The 19,776-nt window shown below is 53.3% G+C and overlaps 1 protein-coding gene across 3 annotated transcripts; it reads right to left on the bottom strand.

The window, feature by feature from the left end:
* Positions 1–220: 220 nt before the first annotated feature.
* On the bottom strand, positions 221–18,989 carry C3H16orf89 (chromosome 3 C16orf89 homolog). Of its 3 annotated transcripts, XM_003354629.5 has the most exons (8): positions 18,752–18,989; positions 12,128–12,277; positions 10,128–10,278; positions 8,809–8,926; positions 6,250–6,385; positions 5,059–5,163; positions 2,927–3,013; positions 221–554 (listed from the first exon to the last, which is right to left on the bottom strand). In XM_003354629.5, the coding sequence occupies exons 1-8, from the start codon at positions 18,957–18,959 to the stop codon at positions 424–426; spliced, it is 1,086 nt and encodes a 361-aa protein (XP_003354677.1). In that variant the 5' UTR covers positions 18,960–18,989; the 3' UTR covers positions 221–423. The 3 variants fall into 3 exon arrangements, with proteins under 3 accessions (XP_003354677.1, XP_013851122.1, XP_013851123.1); XM_013995668.3 differs by lacking the exon at positions 5,059–5,163; XM_013995669.3 differs by lacking the exons at positions 221–554; positions 2,927–3,013 and adding an exon at positions 4,305–4,816.
* Positions 18,990–19,776: the final 787 nt, after the last annotated feature.

The following is a 19,776-nucleotide window of genomic DNA, read 5'->3' as shown; positions in this document are numbered from 1 at the left end:
TCAGTGGGTTAAGGATCCTGCGTTGCTGTGGCTAAAGCATAGGCTAGCAGCTGCAGTTCCGATTTGATCTGGGAACTTCCATATGCTGCAGGTACAGCCCTAAAAGAAAAAAAAAGACTCAAGTTTGTGCGTCTTTAGATCCTGGGTTGCTGGGGTTGAAGACTCAAAACGGAGCCCTAAAAGTTGCCAGAAAGTCTGAGAATCAAGACTCAATGCCCACTTGACGGCACTCCCCATTTATTCATCTGCTCCCAGACCAGGGCCCATCCCAACCCCACCTCCCAGGCCCACCTCCCCCAGAGGATGACGCTGGGTGGCTTTGCTTCAGCTGCCTCCTGACCCAGGCCCTAGGGCTTGAAGAAGGAAGGACTAAAGGCATGTATTTCATCTTTCTGGTGGGCGACAGGCCTGGAAACTTCCGTGTCAGTGGTCGCTGAGCAGTGCTGGTACAGAAGGCTGCAGCTCTCTGTCTGCTGGGGGGTGTTCCGCCAGGATGTAGAGGAAGCCACCCAGGGCCGCGACGGCCATGGCTGTGTTGTGGGAGGAGCAGCCGTCTAGGGGCAGAGGCAGAGGAGCAGCTGTCTGGGGGGCAGCCACCGTTCCATGGCAAGGGCTTTTCAGATGTTTCCCCAGCCAGCCTGGGGCCCCTGGATCACCTGGGCAGGGCTGGGCACCCACCTGCCAGCCTCCACGAGTGCTGGCTGCTAAAGGCTCCTTTCTCTGCAGAAATGTCTTCAGCCAGTCAGAGCCTCCACATCTGGGAGGTTATGCCGGTGATTTCTGGGTGTGTGTGTGGGGGGGTGACTCCGTGCTGTGATTTACGCCCCAGGGCTTCCTCCCATGGGATCTGACCTGAGGCCCACACCCTGGTCCACTCCTTCCCACCTTCTGTGCTCAGGCCCCCCGTGAGACCTTCTAGGAAGGCACCTGAGGCCCGGTTTCACAGATGGGGAAACTGAGGCTCAGGGAGCAGAGCTGAGCTCCCAGCCCTGGTGACTCTACAGCTTATTTCTTCACCTCGATGGCCTCCCTCATTGCTGCCTGGGCCCCACCTGGTCCCAGGCCACCCTGAACACCTGCCTGAGCCCTGAGCCCCTTAGATGTTGTTTAATCCTCTGAGCTGAAAGTGGGCAGCCCACCTTTAGTCTCAGGGCAGGTGTGAGGGGCTGGGGCTTTCCCCTCCCCTCCCAGACCTAGAGGAGGAAAAGACCCCAGGCCAGCCCCTTGCAGGGAGGGAGAAGGCAGATTTCCAGGAGCCTGATTACTAACCCTGGCAGTCCCCGCTTAGCGGTGGCCTTCCACAGGCCACATGTCATGGGGACCACTTTGCACAATGACCTACCATTAACCCCCATAAAGGAGGCATTGCTTGGTCCCCATTTTACAGATGAGGAGACTGAGGCTCAGAGTGATTGAGTGACTCCCACAGCAAAGAAAGGCAGAAGCAGACTCAAACCCAGACATTCTGACGTTCAAACCTCTTGGTCAACGCAGGTGTGTGTTGTAAGTGAGGGAAGGCGCGTGCCTCTGCCTGCCGGGCAGCTGTCCAGGCTGCTGGTCAACCTGCGGGGGCCCCAGGAGGGACCTCGGGCTTTGGAATTCCTGCAGCTCTGTCTCCAACCTTCAGGTCGGTCCTAGTATCCAGCTGTCAGTCTCTAGGGAGCAGCTAGCTCTCCAGGGAGCACGCAGCAGGCCCCCGACCACTGGCTATCAGCAGCCCCTGCCCCTGAATCGGGCAGACCTTGCCAGGGCAGGGGGCCTCTGGAGGTCTTCTGAGAACTTCCTCTCCCTTCGCCTGCCCAACTACAGCTACCAAACAGACCCATCAGATTTGTGACTTCACTCTCTTTTCTTGTCACCTGCAGGTAGATGGCGAGGCTGTAGGGGGTTGACAGCGAGATATTTCGGAGCTGGAATGGCTCCCCGAATGTGTGCTGGACATCTACTCTGAGCTGGCCATCCCACCTCCCTTCCTGTTTTGTCTTGCATCTGTTTATGTTTTTATTAATAAAAAACCCTGAAATCAAGTCTTCTCCCTTCTTTCTTTTTCTCTCCTTCCCTCCCTCTCACCATCCCTTCCTTCCACATTGTGTCTTGCTTTCTTCCCTTCCCTAAATAGGTGCATCCTCGTCTAACTTTCTCTATGGTGGTAGGCTACCCACATAACTGATCATCCCAACCAGGGTACATCTGGAATGGCAGGGGGACTACTCATAACGGCTCCAGGACAAGAGATGTAAACTGAGGATGCTAGGACACGTGGCCACCAGGACTGTGCTGGCCACTTGCCCGCTGGCTCAAAGATCCCCTTTCTGCCCTGTGCTCCAAACCCCAGTGCACCAACTCCTCCAAACTACACTTCCCAGACTGCCTTGCCCACCAGCAGCAAACTACACTTCCCAGACGGCCTTGCCCATGACCAGCAGGCACAGGTGGGACAAAGGGACAAAGACAAGGTATTTCTCCCCCTGCCCCTCTCTGTCTCCTCCGTGTCCAGTTTCCATAGGCTCTGCTCACGGCGCCTCCTTCCTGCAGTGGTTAATTTCTGTTTTCTCACTTCTGTTTTCAGCAACCGCAGCCCCTCTCAGATGAGTTTCCTACGTTCAATTCCCACTGCTGATGTTCCTGATGTGGGTCCTGTTTTCCTGACTAGACCTTGACTGAGAGGGTTATCAACGCGATTTTCAGTGTGTAATACACTGAACCATTTATGTTCCCTGCACTGGAGACATTGTCTCTGAACTCCCCACTTTCAAAGAGGAGGGCATCAGAGACCCCCACCCTTCCCTCCTGCTCCCAAACACGTAGACCCTCCACCTTGGCTCCTCGGTGAGAGTGGGAGCCTGTTTTCATGTGTGAGCCGTGTATATCCTTTTTATGATCCGTTGGTTTCCTGCTACGAAGGTCCCTTGGGTATTTTCATTACCTGTAAATTGCTTTTCTCGCCTCTTCACTCTTCTCAAAGAATGCTGTTGGTGGTGAATGGCTTTAGGTAATTCTTCACCGTCAGCAGCTGGAAGAAGAGTGCGAGGTGAACTTTTCAGGATGGATTTTTTTTTTTTTTTTTGTCTTTTTGCTATTTCTTGGGCCGCTCCCTCGGCATATGGAGGTTCCCAGGCTAGGGGTCTAATCGGAGCTGTAGCCACCGGCCTACGCCAGAGCCACAGCAACGCGGGATCCGAGCTGCGTCTGCAACCTACACCACAGCTAACAGCAACGCCGGATCGTTAACCCACTGAGCAAGGGCAGGGACCGAACCCGCGACCTCATGGTTCCTAGTCGGATTCGTTAACCACTGCGCCACGACGGGAACTCCTCAGGATGGATTTTTAAATGACACTGGCGAAGCCACCCTGCCCCCGTCCCCCAAGCAACTCAGGTCTTCTCTTGAATCTGGAAGCTCTTCAGGAAGTTTCCTCAAGCCCCTGGTACAGATATTTTCACAGCACCTAAACCTGTATCTACTGAGGTTTCCCAAATTGTGGTTCCCTAACCACCCATGTCAGTGTGGCCAGAGGAGCTCAGTGAAAATGCAGGTTCCCCAGCCCTTCCACCTGCGGCATCTATAGGTCCAGTTTTCATGTTAAAAACTCCTCTATTTTTTTTTTTGTTGTTGTTGATTTTTGCTTTTCAGGGCTGCACCTATGGTATATGGAGGTTCCCAGGCTAGGGGTCCAGTTGGAGCTGTAGCTGCCGACCTATACCACAGCCACAGCAACACAGGATCTGAGCACACCTGTGACCTACACCACAGCTCACAGCAACACGGGATCCTTAACCCACTGAGCAAGGCCAGGGATGGAACCCACAACCTCATGGTTCCTAGTTGGATTCATTTCAGCTGTGCCATAATGGGAACTCTCCCTAAAAACTCCTCTGTTTTAAAACAGACTATTTTGGAGTTCCCGTCATGGCTCAGTGGTTAACAAATCCAACCTGGAACTATGAGGTTGTGGGTTTGATCCCTGGCTTCGCTCAGTGGGTTAAGGATCTGGTGTTGCCATGAGTTGTGGTGTAAGTCGCAGATGCAGCTTGGATCTTCATTGTTGTGGCTCTGGCGTAGGCCAGAAGCTGTAGCTCCAATTAGACCCCTGGCCTGGGAACCTCCATAAGCCACAGGTGTGGCCCTAAAAAGAATAAATAAATAAATAAATAAAACAGACTATTTTGTTTCAAAAGCTTTGCTCTTTGTGTATCCTAAGCTTCTCATTTGGGAAGCTAGCATTTCCTGGGAGCCTTGACTGTACCCAGCCCAGGCTAGGTGGTTTCATATGTCTAGTCTTTACGGCTCAGGAAGGTGGAGGTTATTTTGCTCATTATTTTATTTTCATTTTTTTTGGCCACACCCACAGCATATGGATGTTCCCCGGCCAGGGATGGAATCCAAGCCATAGCTGTGACCCACGCCACAGCTGTGACATCACAGGATCTTTAACCTGCTGTCCCACAGCAGAAATTCCTGCTCATTTATTTACAGATGGGAACATTGAGACTCAGAGAGGTGAAGCAACTGACTCCAAAGAAGACCAGCTGTGTGGTGTCACAAGGCTGGAGAGGGACGGTGTCCTCTGCCTTTCCACCCTGCGCTTCTGTGTCACCCCCTCCCAGACATCTCCCCTGACCATCCCGCCTAAAGAACCTTCGCCAGTGATCTTCTCTTTCTCAGCCTGTTGTCTCCTTTGCAACCGTGATCGGAACTTGCATTCACTTATTGGTTTGTTTTGATGGTTTCTGTCTCTTCCTCTTTATTCTGTTCCCTGCCTAGTTTCCCCGGAGCCTAGAACAGGGTCCAGCACATCGTAGGTGCTCAGGGATACTGGATTAAGAAATAAATTTGTTAATGCAGGCACAGGGGCCCAACATCTTCCAACAAGACTGCCTCTCATCCTTCCAAAGCTCCGAGCTTATTTCCGTGTCTGTGTGTGTGAGCACACATGTGCACACATGCATATTGCATATCCCCCCACACACACCACTGCATCCTTTCCCCACCTAGTGTAGAAGCTCAGTGTCCCCCACCCCCTTCCGGATCCCAGCCAGGGAGGAAGTGTGGCTCACCAGGCCTCCCGAAGCATCCTTCCTGCGGCTTCTGCCAGCTGAGAATGGCCTCCAGCCACCGAAGCTTGTAGAAGTCAGAGAAGCCACCCAGGCCACAAAACATGACTGGAAGCAAAGACAGGAGACCCCCTGTAGGCCAGCCCCCCAGGCCACCTCTTCCCACTCTACCATGAGGCCACCTGCTAGAGAGGCAGGACCAGGTAGTGGGCACTCAAGCAGCAACTGGAAGGAGGCAGCCCCCAGGGTTTGCCGTAGTGAGCAAAAGTTCCCAGACCCCGGTCATGCCTCCGTTTAGGCCTTCACATGGGGCCACTCAAGGGTCAGGGTCAGTGGAGGGCGCTGGACATCTAAGCCAAGGAGCAGCCCCCCTAGGGACCCTCTTCTACCTCATATCTAAGGCTTTAAGGGTCTGTTTGCCAATTAGCTACTCGGTCAGTCCATCCAGAGCTCTACCACTGGGTTAGCTTGTGAGGGCAGGAAGTCAAAACAGTGGCAGATAACATATAGGATGCCCACTTAAATTTGAGTTTCCAGGAGTTCCCGTTGTAGCTTAGCAGTAACAAACCCAACTAGTATTCATGAAGATGCGGGTTCCATTCTTGGCCTTGCCCAGTGGGTTAAGCATCCCGTGTTGCCTTGAACTGTGATGCATGTTGAAGATGCAGCTCAGATCTTGCGTTGCTGTGGCTGTGGCGTAGGCTGGCAGCTGCAGCTCTGATTCGACCCCTAGCCTGGAAACTTCCACATGCCACGGGTGCAGCCCTAAAAAGACAAAAAAAAAAAAAGTTTTTAGGAGTTCCCCTGTGGCACAGTGGGTTAAGGACCTGGAGTTGTCACTGAAGTGGCTTGGGGTTGCTTCTTGCACCTCTGGCCTGGGAACTTCCACATGCTGCTGGCCAGGTCAAAAAAAAATTTTTTTTTGTTTCCAATAAATGATGAATTAAAAGTTGTTAGGTATAGCGCATGCAATGTTTGGGATATACTTATACTAAAAATATATTCATTGTTAATCAGAAGTTCAAATTTACTTGGGCCTTCTGTGTTTTCACTTGCCTAGCCTGGCAGCCCTAGTGTGTGTGTGTGTGTGTGTGTGTATGTGCGCGTGTGTGAGCGTGCGCGCGCTTGCATGTGCCTGGAATCAGGGACACCCTGTTGCTTTGTTCTTAGAGCAGAATGCGGGGTGGTCCCTACTGTTTTCCATGAAGACATCCCGGGTGGGGTAGGTGTAGCCGATGGCTTCAGCTCTCCGGTTCACGTCCATCATGTTGGCGCAGAAGAGATTCATGTAGCGCCGGCTTTGGCGGAACAGCCCCTCTGTGCATCCCCTCTGGGGTGGGGGAGAGGGGAACAAACACCAAGAGTCAGGGAAGTTGGTGGTCTGAGCGCGCGCTGATACAGGGAAAGACCCCCCTGCCACTGTCTTGAAATGGTTTTGCAAGTCTTCCTCCTTTTCCCAGAATTTTTTTCCCACCCACCCTCCCAGCTTGCTGGGGGCTCAGACACTGGGAGTCAGAGAGATCTGGGTTCAAGTTCCGGCTCTGATACTCTGGAGTCCTGCAATTTCCACTCCCTTGGGTAACCTCTGTGGGCCTCAGGGGTCTTCACAGGGAAAGGGCGATGCAGCGGGGAGCAGCACCTGGGGGTGGGGGTGGGCCAGCTCACAGGGCAGGAGGTACCATAACCAGGACCTGCTGGACACTAGGAGTCACTCCAAAGCCGTTAGCTGCTGTTCCTACATTTTTTTTTCTTTTTGTCACTACATTCGGATTCCTGGCTGGCTCTACACCCTGCAACCTCGACTGCAGCAGCTGCCCCCACCCTAGGCCAGCTACAGCGATACTCAAACCCTGGGCCTCGGAGGGGTCTCATTGAGAGGACAGAGGATGAGAAGGGGCTTTAGAAACTTCTACAGCAGTGTGCGAGCAACTTTCTAGCTACTGAATCTAATAATCACAATGATTTTCCTTGTAATTTGGCTTTTGCTGTATACAAAAACAGTGCTCAGTGGTTAATGAATCTGACTAGGAATCATGAGGTTGCAGGTTCGATCCCTGGCCTCGCTCAGTGGGTTAGGGATCTGGTGTTACCATGAGCTGTGGTGCAGGTTGCAGATGTGGCTTGGATCTGGCATGGCTGTGGCTGTGGTGTAGGCTGGCAGCTGTAGCTCCAATTGGACCCCTAGCCTGGGAACCTCCACATGCTGTGGATGCAGCCCTAAAAAGCAAAACAAACAAAAAAAAAACAAAAAAAACCCCACTGGTCTGCCACAGCTTGCAAATAAATAGTAACAAAGTCTCAAAGAAAATCAGCAAGTCCTTTCTCTGCTAAGAATTTCTGGACATTGCGTAACATTTTTGAATAGAGAAAGCAAGCCCCAATTTCTATATAAATAAATACGTTTAAAATGAGTATTTAGGAGTTCCCGTCGTGGCGCAGTGGTTAACCAATCCGACTAGGAACGATGAGGTTGCAGGTTCAATCCCTGCCCTTGCTCAGTGGGTTAACGATCTGGCGTTGCCGTGAGCTGTGGTGTAGGTTGCAGATTCGGCTCGGATCCCGTGTTGCTGTGGCTCTGGCATAGGCTGGCAGCTACAGCTCCGATTAGACCCCTAGCCTGGGAACCTCCATATGCTGCGGGAGCGGCCCAAGAAATGGCAAAAAGACCAAAAAAAAAAAAAAAAAGAGTATTTAGCAAAATTTGAGGGTTTTTTTCCCCCTTAGGGCCGTACCTGTGGCTTATGGCAGTTCCCAGGCTAGGGGGTTGAATTGGAGCTGCAGCTACCTGCCTTCACGGCCACAGCAATACCAGATCTGAGCTGCATCTGCGACCTACATTGCAGCTTGCAGCAATGCCAGATCCTCAACCCACTGAGCAAGACCAAGGCTGGAACCTGCATCCTCATGGATACTATGCCAGGTTCTTAACTTGCTGAGCCACAATGGGAACTCCCTTTCTTTTCTTTTTTCTTTTTGTTTTTTAGGGCTGCACCCGTGGCATATTGAAGTTCCCAGGCTAGGGGTCAACCACAGTCACAGCAACACCAGATCTGAGCATCTGCGACCTACATCACAGCTCATGGCATTGCTGGGTCCTTAAGCAGCTGAGCGAGGCCAGGGATCGAACGCTCATCCTCACAGATACTAGTTGGATTCATTACTGCCTAGCTACGATGGGAACGACCCCCCCTCCCCGTTTTTGACCATGCCCTCAGCACACAGAAATTCCTGGCCCTGGGATGGAACCTGTGCCACAGCAGTGACAATGCCAGATCCTTAACTCACTGCATTGCTAGGGAACTCTGCAAAATTTGAGTTCTTGAGCTTAGGAGAGTGTTGGGACTGGAGAGGTGTGTGTGGGGGAGTGCGTTTTGGTCTTGGTTTGGTTTTCTAGAAGCAGCTAGCGACTGACTTTGTCCTAAGAGCTTTTCCATTTGTGGTTTACTGAGTTCTCTCTGCTCTTTCTTTCTCTCTCTCTCTCCTCTGGACATCCCTCTCTCTCGGTTTTTCTGATGCCCTATGATCCAGCTCAGCTTGCAGAGCTCTCCGTGCAGTAGAATCTCGGTCCCCCACCGTCTACCAGCTTGGCTGGATTTCATTGCGGCTGAGTGGCAGGCTACTCACTTTCCCCTCCTGAAGTCCAAAGCACAAGGTTAAAGCCCGCTTGTTTTCCTGGTGTGAACGTACAAGACTACATTGTCAGGAGCCCCTTTGGGCCTTCCTGCTCCTCCTCGGGGTGTGATGGGCACTCACCATTCTGGCCGAGAGAAAGAAGAGCATCTGGTGGGACAGACAGTAGCCAGAGCAGCCAGGCTTGGTCATGAGGTTTCTGCAGAAGTCTGAGAGCCTGCAGGGCGGGCTGCTGTCTGCCCTGTGGGAGAGTTGTTCCGGGCTGTTAGGAGCATCCTAAATGAAGCCCAAGGGCATGGAGCCTTCCCTGGTCCTGATTCCCCCTCTAGCTATTGGTCCCCAGGCACACGGCTGAGCCATAAACACAGGTGTCCTGTGCCTGGATGGGTACCCCCAAATCAGTACCCCCCAGGATGTGCTGGGGGAGACACCAGCAGCTGTGACTTCCCATTGCTCTGTGTGACCCCCAAGTACTGTCTTCCCCCAAACTGCCCTAAACAGTGGGTCCCTGGGACCAGCATGCCCATCCCCACCCCTGTGCCAGTCCTGCCCCATAGAACGGACAGGGCAGGTCCTTCACAGGAACGCAGCCTCTCTGGGAGCCCAGCTCTGTCCTGGCCTAAACACCTCTCTGAAGGATGCTGAGAGGATGGCGGCCTGGGCAACTGCTGCCCCTTCTGCTCATGGGTCCTGGGTCCCTGCAGCCAGGGCTGCCCCTGGAAGTCTGTTCTAAGCTCACTGCACAGGAGGATAAAACAGTGAACTAAACTTGGCTGGGTCCTGTTTTCTGAGACCTATAGCCCTGTCTTGCTTTCTGGGACTGGTTCTTCTCTGCAGATGCACTTTCTGCTTTTTTTACAGAACCATAAAACTGGAGAACTGGTCCACCGTGGGAGGTCAGCCTCCTGCAGTGGGGTCAGGGAATGTTCTGGAGGAACAATGCTGGAGCTGGCCCTGAAGTGTGAGCAGTTACTTAGGCCCAGGAGCTGGGGTGGGGAAGGTGGGAACAGACCCCACAGAGGTGACTGCTGGGCATAAGTAGGAGGGAGTCGGTGCCTTTGAGCATCTGAAAAGCAGCCCCAGGGGCTGTACCTGGAGGACAGAGGAGCTGGGGCTTTGTCCTGAGAACAAGGAAGCTTCGCACTGGGGTGGGGACTTCAGATGGGGTTTTGGAAAGACCCCTCTGGTGTGGGGAGACCAGTCAGCTGGGGGAGGTGGGGCAGGAGTGCAGGGCGTGGAAGTGGCTGTTTGGACCAGCCTGGATGCCTCAGGTAGAGAGAGAGGGGCTGACTCACATGATGGGGGTGGGAGAGGCAGTGCCAGGGCGGGGCCAGGTTTTGGGCAGACCCCCTGGGGACTTGGAGAGCCAGTGGGTTGGGAAGACTGATGCGGAGCTAGCGCTTTGGGGTTTTCAGGAAGAGGGGCAGGTCCAGGGGGCCCACCCAGTTCCCAGAAGCTGTGCCAGGCACAGGTCACTGTGCTCCTCTGAGAAGGAGTCCTGTGGCTCGAACGAGGTGTAGACCATGGAGTCGCTGGTGTGGGTCCAGGCACGCGGGAGCTTCCAAAACCCAGGCTCGATGGTCGGCTGGAACTCTGGCAGAGAGGAGGGGTTTGGGGAGACCCAGGAGCCATGGGCCTTGCCATGCTTACTGCCCCCAGGCTCCTGCTGCTCCAAGCCCAGGTTCCAGAAACCGGGTGTCCTGCCCCAGGCAGCCCTGACCGCACTCAGGTGACTTCAGGGCTCTGAGCCTCGTGTGCAGGTTGGGCACTGCATTTGAAACACTCAGGAAGCCACTTTTCTAAAAATAATTTCTTAAGAAGTTCCTGTTATGGCTCAGGGGAGACAAACCTGACTAGTATCCATGAAGATGTGGGTTCGATCCCTGGCCTCACTCAGTGGGTTAAGGATCTGGCATTGCCGTGAGCTGTGGTATAGATCACAGATGTGGTTCAGATCCTGAGTTGCTGTGGCTGTGATGTAGGCTGGCAGCTGTAGCTCTGATTCTACTCCTAGCCTGGGAGCTTCCATATGCTGCAGGTGCAGCCCTAAAAAAAAAAAAATAATAAAAATAATATTTTAAAATCACTAGGAAGTGATTGGGATGGGCTCTATGTCCATTGCATCCCATGGAAGCTCGAGACATATAAATAGGGTTATTCACCTCCTTTGTTTTTTCTTCTTTTCTTTTTTTTTTTTGTCTTTTTATTTATTTTTAATTAATTAATTAATTAATTAATTTTTTTGTCTTTTTGCCATTTCTTGGGCCGCTCTTGTGGCATATGGAGGTTCCCAGCTAGGGGTCGAATTGGAGCTGTAGCCACCGGCCTACGCCAGAGCCACAGCAACATGGAATTCGAGCGGTGTCTGCAACCCTACACCACAGCTCACGGCAACGCTGGATCCTTAACCCACTGAGCAAGGCCAGGGATCGAACCTGAAACCTCGTGGTTCCTAGTCGGATTTGTTAACCACTGTGCCATGGCGGGAACTCCTTTTTTGTCTTTTTAGGGCCACATCCATGGCATATGGAAGTTCCCAGACTAGGGGTTGAATGGGAGCTGTAGCCGCTGGCCTGTGCCACAGCCGCAGCAACGCGGGATCTGAGGTATGTCTGTGACCTACACCACAGCTCATGGCAATGCCGCATCCTTTAACCCACTGATGGAAGCCAGGGATCGAATTTGCATCCTCATGGATATGAGTCGGGTTCATTCCCACTGAGCCCTGATGGGAACCCCTACTCACCTCCTTTGGTTCCATTAGAACGTGGAAGCCTTACAAGACAGACTTCTTCAGGATGACACAGGCTGGGGTGGTCTTAGGCACCAGGCCTGGAAGAGGGTGGGGGGCCCTGACTGCGGAGAGACAGGTGGGTGCTGGGGTGGGGGCCGCTGGGGTGTGGTCACATGAGCCGGCTGCTGTCTGGCCAGTCATCTCCCCTCTCGCCCCCACGTACCCGGGACCTGGGAGCCTGGGAGGCAGAGTCAGACAACTCAGGGGAATGGTTTATACACCACCCCTGCCTCACCCAGGAACAACTCAGGCCAGGGCTTATAGGGTGGGGCTCTTGGTGAGGTGACTCACGGTGGACAAGGAGACAGACGCTCTGCCTTATAAGGTGCAAGAGAGATGCTAGCAAGACACCAATGTTTGCTGTGCAAAGGACCGGACTGCCTTTCCCATCTCTGCCCCCCACCTCCCGGGGATGAGGATGGAGGTCCCCAAGTCTAGACATGAGCTGAACAAATGAGGGACACTCGTCCCACCCCTGCTGCGTGGGTGGGGGAGGCATCTCCAGCTGAAGTCAAGGATGACCCAACATCCCAGGGCAGCTGCTTATGGGCAGGACCAGACCCTCTCTTGCACTAGGAGGTTATTTCAATAAACACTCCCAAGTCCTGCCTGGGTTCCTAAGAAACCAGATGCCACCCGTGCTGTTACCTCTTAGGTACTCGGGGTCACTCAGCCTGAGGTAGAAGATGGATCTGTGGAGGAGAGGAGCCAGCTTGTCTGCCAGCTCCCCCACACGCAGGCTGAGCGGCTGCAGCTGGGGATCCCGGGCCCACTTCTCCTGGACGCCTTGGAGCTGTGCTGGGAGCAAGCAGAGTTCATTCATTCCAACATCTGACAAACCATGTGGACCGGAAAAAATACTCTCTGCTATAATGCTTACCGAGCCTCTCTGCTTCTTCCAGCTCCTGAAGGGAAAAAATTTGCTGAGCTTATTGGAAATTAGGCCTCCGTGGGGCTCAGCTGGGTCCTGGGAGGTGGGGCCATTGGGGGCTAAGAGTTTGAACTCTGGAGCTTGAACTCTGGATCTGCAGCTTGAGTTGCAAATTCGGCCTCGAATGCTTTTTTGTTGGGTGAGCAGGGAGAGTTATTTTCTCTTTCTCTGTCTCACTTTCTTTCTTTTTTCTTTTTCTTTCTTTTTTTTTTTTTTTTTGGTATTTTTGCCTTTTTCTAGGGTTGCTCCCATGGCATATGGAGGTTCCCAGGCTAGGGGTCCAATCGGAGCTGCAGGCAACGGCCTACGCCAGAGCCACAGCAACATGGAATCCGAGCCGTGTCTGCAACCCTACACCACAGCTCATGGCAACGCTGGATCCTTAACCCATGGAGCAAGGCCAGGGACCGAACCCGCCACCTCATGGTTCCTAGTCGGATTCGTTAACCACTGTCCCACGACGGGAACTCCTGTCTCACTTTCTTCATCTGTAAAATGGGGATAGTGAGAGTCTTTGCTTCTTAGAGGAGGGGGTTATTAAGGATTAAAGGAACTAATGCATAGAGAGAACTTAGCATTGTCCAGACTGCAAAGTGAACACTTTAAGTTTAGCTGTTACTATTCACTAGAGCGACTCTGGGTTTGCTGTACAGGAGGGAAAAATGTGAGGGAGGGAATCAGATGGCAGGGTAGAGAGCCACTGTGTGCAGTTGAGCAGGTTGTACACTGCACAAGGGCAACACACATTCCTATCAGGGGTTTGTTCAGGTTTCAAGACCATTTTCCAGCAGATGGCAGTCAAGTGACTTGAGAAAAGGGGCACCTTTTTCTAATTCTCATGGGGGTGCTCTGCGGACTAACAGTGGTCCTGCAGGGGTGGGAGAGGATGGTGGTGAGGGGGAGAGGAGGTCAAAGAGGTGGCCAGAAAGAGAGGAGATGTAAAGTATATCAGTGCAGGGCTGAGAGGTTGAGATCAGGTAAGGCAGGTGCCTTCAGGTAGGGCACTGGGTGGGGGAGGGGCAGATGAGGTTTAAGGAGGGTGCTGAGCCAGGCTTGGGGGTGATGGGCCCTGTAATACCCTTCCCCCCGACTTAGCTCCCTCTCTGAACTTGGACAAGGCAGTCTAGTTCAGAAGCCTTGTTCTAGACCATTTGGCTCTACCTGCAGATGGAACGTCCTGCATGGCAGCCAGGAGGGCGGCTGAATCATCAGAGTGACCAGGTGAGCCCAACCTGGCCTCACGGTGGTCCTGGTCCTAAGCCTTGTTGCCATCTCTCCCTGCATGTGTGGTGTGGGGCTGCTTCCACATTCTGAACCCCCCTTCGCCGCTGACAGAGGGATCCTTTGCTCTCTTAGGTCAATGTCTAGCCCCAAGCAGAGAGCACCTAGGAGACTGATGGCTATTCTGTTGCTCCGGGATCCCTCCCAGAATGTGAGTCCCACCTCTCTTTTCTAGGAAGGCAGGCAGGACCCTCATAAGGAGTGCTGAGGTAGCGGCTAATTTTTACCCCCTTTGAGCCCCCTCCCACTTTGCAAGGGGCCGACCTGTGAAACCAACAAGAAACTGGGGGATGATGGCATGTGACTTCCAAGGCGGTTGTAAAGGACACGGAGCTCTCTCCTGGGTCACTTGCTCTGGGGAAAGTGGCTGCCACGTTGCGAGGATGCAGAAGCAGCCCATGGAGTTGAGAGGCCCAGAGGGTGAGAAAGCCAGGCCTCCAGCCACCAGCCGGCGCCCACCCGCAGGGCCGAGCACAGTGAGGCAGAGGCAGCTCCTCCAGCACCAGAGGAGCCTTCGGATGACCACAGCCCTGGCCTGCAACCTTGTGTGAGACCCTGCATCAGAACCACCCAGCTAAGCTGCTCCTGGATTCCTGACCCACAAAAACCATGAGATAATAATTGTTGTTTCAAGCAGATAAATCCCGGGTGATTTGTTACTCAGCAATAGGCATTGAAGGGGAGGAGCAGAGACTGGAGGGGGAGGGGGCAGATGGCAGGAGAAGTCTGCAGAGGGGGGCGCCGCCTGGTGGAGGATTTGATGTGGTGCCCGCGGTGCCTGCTTCAGCTGCCACCTCCCTCCTTCTAAGCCGCTGCTGCCCTGCATCGATTCAGAGACCGGCACTGAGTCAGACAGTGCAGGGCTCCAATCGACCTCGTTCACTGACTCACTGTGTGACCCTGGACATTCTTTTTTTTTTTTTTTTTTTTGCTTTTTAGGGCTGTACCTACAGCATATGGAGGTTCCCAGGCTAGGGGTCGAATCAGAGCTACACCTGCCGGCCTACCCCACAGCCACTGCAATTCCAGGTCTGAGCCATGTCTGCAACCTACACCACAGCTCACGGCAATGCCAGATCCATGACCCACGGAGCGAGGCCAGGGATCGAACCCACGACCTTGTGGTTCCTAGTTAGATTCGTTTCCGCTGCGCCACCATGGGAACTCCTGGACATTCTCTAAAGCCCATTTCTTGTTGGTATAAAGGGGATGATGGTGATAATGGACTCAGCTCAAGGGTTACTGGGAGAAGTCAGTGAACACCCCATGTGTGCTTAGCGGGCACTCAAACAACATTAGCTTTTACTGTCACATGCACCCCAAAACCCACAGCCCAGGGAGCCACCTGAAGCCCCACCTCTCTCCACAATGAGCCAGCAGACCCACCGGGCTGCTGCTGTCAAGAGCCTGTTGCCTAGATCTGGAATGTTCATTTGACTACAACCAACGCTGTGCTCATCCCCCCCGGGGGGGGGGGGGACATAAAAGTCAGGATGATGCCGGAGTTTCCTCCGTGGGGCAGCGGGATCGGCAGTGTCTTGGGAGCACTGGGAAGCAGGTTCGATCCCCAGCCTGGCTCAGTGGGTTAAGGACCCAGCATTGCTGTAGGTGAGGCTTAGGTCGCAGCTGCGGCTCCTATCTGATCCCTGGCCTGGGAACTCCATGTGCCACGGGTCAGCCAAAAAAGAAAAAAAAAAGAATGATGCCTACCCTGCCCGTAAAGGGTGTTAGAGCTGGTGGATTTGAATCCGAGGCCCCTTCTTATCAGCTGTGAGGTGTCAGGGGGTGACTGAATCTCCCTGTGCCTCAGTTTCCCCACCTGCAGAAGAAACACCTCCCTCTCTGGGCTGTTGGGGGATTACAGGCAGCAGGTGCCCAGGCAGCACGCCGGGTGTGTCTGGGGGGCCCTGTCAAGGCTTCATGGGCTCTCTCCTCCATTAAAAAAGCACACTGGAGGAGTTCCCGTAGTGGCTCAGTGGTTAACGAATCCGACTAGGAACCATAAGGTTGATCCCTGGCCTTGCTCAGTGGGTTAAGGATCTGGTGTTGCCGTGAGCTGTGGTATAGGTTGCAGACGTGGCTTGGATCTCGTGTGTCGCGAGACATGTTTCTACAATATTTTCTTAGCCTCTTTGCTGAAAATCTTAGCCTCTTTGCTGAAAATCTATCTTGTCTTGCTTTACTTTACCCCATCTTCCTGCTTGAAAAACAGTCACAGTAACTGTGAATGACTTAAGCTTAAGAACAAAGACCTAAAGGCATAAGTTATTCATAGGGTCAGCTGAATGAGGACTTAATGCGTTGGTCTAGGCACGCTGGACCTGTGTAGATTGGCACACCGTTTGCACAGCATGATATGTCCTCTTAAGAATAAAAGAGGAGCCCCATAGCCCCAAGGGGTTTATGAGGGGTCATTAGCTGGATATGCATTAGCAAAGAACAACCGAGGTGCAAACCTAGGCAAGCTGGGTTGCTGCAAATATGCATGCTGTCTACAGAAGCACAATGGTGATTCTCTAGATGCTCTGCATAGGTAGCTGACACCAAGCTTCCTCAAATGCTAATGATTGTTAAATGCCTAAAGATCAGGGAGTTCCTTTCGTGGCTCAGTGGTTAAGGAATCCAGCTAGGAACCATGAGGTTGCGGGTTTGATCCCTGGCCTTGCTCAGTGGGTTAGGGATCTGGCATTGCCGTGAGCTGTGGTGTAGGTTGCAGACGCGGCTCGGATCCCGCGTTGCTGTGGCTCTGGCATAGGCCGGTGGCTACAGCTCTGATTCAACCCCTAGCCTGGGAATCTCCATATGCCGCGGGAGCGGCCCAAGAAATAGCAACAACAACAACAACAACAAAAAGACAAAAGACCAAAAATAAAATAAAATAAAATAAAATAAAATAACTTAAATAACCCTATATCCTGCACCTACAACGCCCTTCTCACTTAACATAATCCTAAAAAACACAATAAAAGCAGTGTGGTTTCTTGAGGTGGGGCTCTTGGTCCCTGAGACCTTGAGTCTCCGGGTTCCCACCTTTACTTAAGATAAATGTCTCTGTGTCTTGTTTTATGTTAACTTTTTTCCTTAAGTTTCACAGCACCCGTTCTTCAGCCCCATCCTGCTGAGCTGGTCTCCACACCCGCCTTGCTGTGGCTACAGCTCCGATTGGATCCCTAGCCTGGGAACCTCCATATGCCACGGGAGCGGCCCTACCAATGGCAAACAAACAAACAAATGAACAAAAAACCACACTGGAGATTGTTTTACAACTAGATTGTTAGAATGTCTGATAAAAATGGAAAATTATGTATTAAATCATTTTCTTTGACCTATAAGTTCATTTTTCTTCTCCCTAACTTAATAGAAATTAAAACATTTTCGGGTAGTTCCTGTGGTGGCTTGGTGAAAACGAATCCGACTAGCATCCATGAGGATGCAGGTTCGATCCCTGGCCTTGCTCAATGAGTTAAGGGTTCGGTGTTGCATGAGCTGTGGTGCAGGTCACAGACCCAGCTTGGATCCCTCGTGGCTGTGGGTGTGGTGTAGGCCAGTAGCTACAGCTCTGATTCCACCCCTAGCCTGGGAACCTCCATATGCTGTGGGTGTGGCCCTAAAAAGACAAAAAAAAAAACCCCAAACAAACCCAAAAACCCATTTTCATGGGCCCCTGAAAGTATCATGTGCCTGATGGGGAAGCTGGCCCTGCGTGTTTATGATTATTATTAATTTCTACAGGAGTCAGAGGCTGGGGCTGGGGTTAAATGTCTTGGCCCACCCTGGTCCTGGCCTGGAGGGGAGGGACCAGGTCTTGAGGGTCTCCAGGATCCAGCCCGGGGGCGCAGGGCGTGGGGAGGACACCATGACAGCCTGAGGTGTGAGGCCATGACACAGGCCAGGGAATGGAGGATGAAGCCTGGCAGGTGGAAAGCCGCTCTGGCAACACCGAGGGGTACCAGGGAGCAGGGAGCAGGGAGCAGGGTCTTTGTCCCTTGGGTGGGGGAGGGGCACGTGGCAACCCTGTGTGTGTGTGTGTGTGTGTGTGTGTGTGTTGGGGGGGAGGGATGGCTCCCTGCTGGTCTTGGCCTGTCTCCAGCCCCCTCCTTGGGTATCTTATATCCTTCAAAGCTGAACAAACACTTGGTCCTTTTCTCAGCGCTTTCAGGTGGCTTTGGCTGGATGCGTTGCCGGGGGGGGGGGGGGGCGCTACCACCCTCCCGTGACTACCTCCTTCCCTCTGCCTGCCTCCGTCCTGGCGTTTCAGGAGGGACAGACTGTCCAATGAATTGTTTCCTCCCAGGAAAATAACAATTTCCAAATCTTTTCTCAGTGGGGCTCCAGACACCCAAAAGGAGCAAGCTGCCCTCTGCTCCTCTTTCTTTTCCCTTCCTTTCTTTCTTTGTTTTCTTTTTTTAGGGCCGCACCTGAGGCATATGGAGGTTTCCAGGCTAGGGGCTGAATCAGAGCTGTGGCTGCTGGCCTACAGGATCCAAGCTGCATCTGCGACCTACACCACAGCTCACGGCAATCCCGGATCCTTAGCCCACTGAGCGAGGCCAGGGATTGAACCCCCAACCTCATGGTTCCTAGTCGGATTTGTTTCTGCTGCGCCACAATGGGAACTCCCTCTTTCTTTCTCTCTCCCTCCTTTTCTTTTTTTCCTTCCTCCCTCCCTTCCATCCTTCCTTCCTTTTTCTTTTTGGGGCCACACCTGCAGCATATGGAAGTTCCCAGGCTAGGGGTGCAATCAGAGCTGCAGCTGCCAGCCCACAACACAGCCACAGCAATGCAAGATCTGAACCAAGTCTGTGACCTACAGCACAGCTCACAGCAACTCTAGATCCTTAACCCACTGAGTGAGGCCAGGAATCCAACCTGCATCCTCAGGGATACTACTTGGGTTCTTAACCTGCTGAGCCACAACAGGAACTCCTGCCCCTCCTCCTTTATATCAAAGCAGACTATTTGGGAGCCAGAGGTGGGCAGGTCCTGGTGGTACAGAGCAGGCAGGCGTGTTGAGAACTGGTTTCCCAGAGGCCAGTCCAGGGCAATAAGAGCACACCCACCTTCCAGGACCCGGAACCCCACCATGCCATCCAGGTTGATTTCTGGCAGCCTCTTCTCCAGGAAGGATGTGGCTCTCTCCAGCGCAGAGAGGATGAGGCCCGTGACAGCGGCCTTGCCCCCTGGGGTGTCCAGTGGTGGCAGCAAGGAGGGCTGCAATGGCGGTGGGGCCAGCAGCAAGAGCAGGAGCAGGAGCCCCGGGCTGGACATGGCTGGCCTTCTGCGGGAGGCTGGTGCAGCGCTTCAGACCCGGCTGGCCTGGCTCCACGGGCCCTCCTCCCGCCTCCTCCTCCTCCCGCCTCCTCCTCTTCCCGCCTCCTCCTCTTCCTCCCTGCAGAGTGGCAGAGGAGTGGCTGGGCAGGGCTGACCCAGCAGCATGGGCACAGGACTGGGAAGGGCAGGTACAGGTGACTGACTGCGGGGTGTCAGGTCAGCCCTGGACTTGGAGCAGGCTGGCTGCAGGCTCGGGGGAGGGGTGTCTGTCCTGGGGGAGGGGTGTCTGTCCTTTTCCTTCTCACCCCCCACTCTCCAAGCCCAAAGGCTACATCTTTGCTTTTTTTTTTTTTTTTTTTTTTTTTTAAAGGGCCGCAGCTGTGGCACCTGGAGGTTCCCAGGCTAGGAGTCCAATCAGAGGAGCTGAAGCCACCTGCCTACACCACAGCTCACGGCAACACCAGATCCTTAATCCACTGGATTGACCCTGCAACCACATGGTTTCTAGTTGGATTCGTTTCCACTGCGCCACAACGGGAACTCCACAGGCTACATCTTTCTTTTTTCTTTTTTCTTTTTTGCTTTTTAGGGCTGCACCCGTGGCATATTGAGGTTCCCAGGCTAGGGGTCTAATCGGAGCTGTAGCTGCCAACCTACACCACAGCCACAGCAATGCCAGATCCAAGCCGAGTCTGCAATCTACACCACAGCTCATGGCAATGCTGGATCCTTAAACCCACTGAGAGAGGCTAGGGGTCGAACCTGCATCCTCATGGATTCTAGTCAGATTCACTAACCACTGAGGCAGGACGGG

This window comes from Sus scrofa, chromosome 3 (assembly GCF_054392235.1).
Source record: "Sus scrofa isolate SSC_HxYL_T2T_F1_AM1 chromosome 3, Sscrofa_HxYL_maternal_Yorkshire_Landrace_v2.0, whole genome shotgun sequence".
NCBI classification, from domain to species: Eukaryota; Metazoa; Chordata; class Mammalia; order Artiodactyla; family Suidae; genus Sus; species Sus scrofa.
Note: the sequence above shows the minus strand (reverse complement) of the source record. Positions and strands in the feature narration are given on the sequence as shown.

Excerpts from the sequence above, each read along its gene's own strand:
- C3H16orf89 (XM_003354629.5), bottom strand. The coding sequence starts at position 18,959 with ATGTCCAGCCCGGGGCTCCTGCTCCTGCTCTTGCTGCTGGCCCCACCG. Across the intron at positions 5,164-6,249 it reads GGATGTCTTCATGGAAAACA|TCATGTTTTGTGGCCTGGGT; the intron begins GTAGGGACCACC and ends CTTTGCTTCCAG. Across the intron at positions 555-2,926 it reads GCGAGAAAAGCAATTTACAG|ACGGCTGCTCCTCCCACAAC; the intron begins GTAATGAAAATA and ends CTCTGCCCCTAG.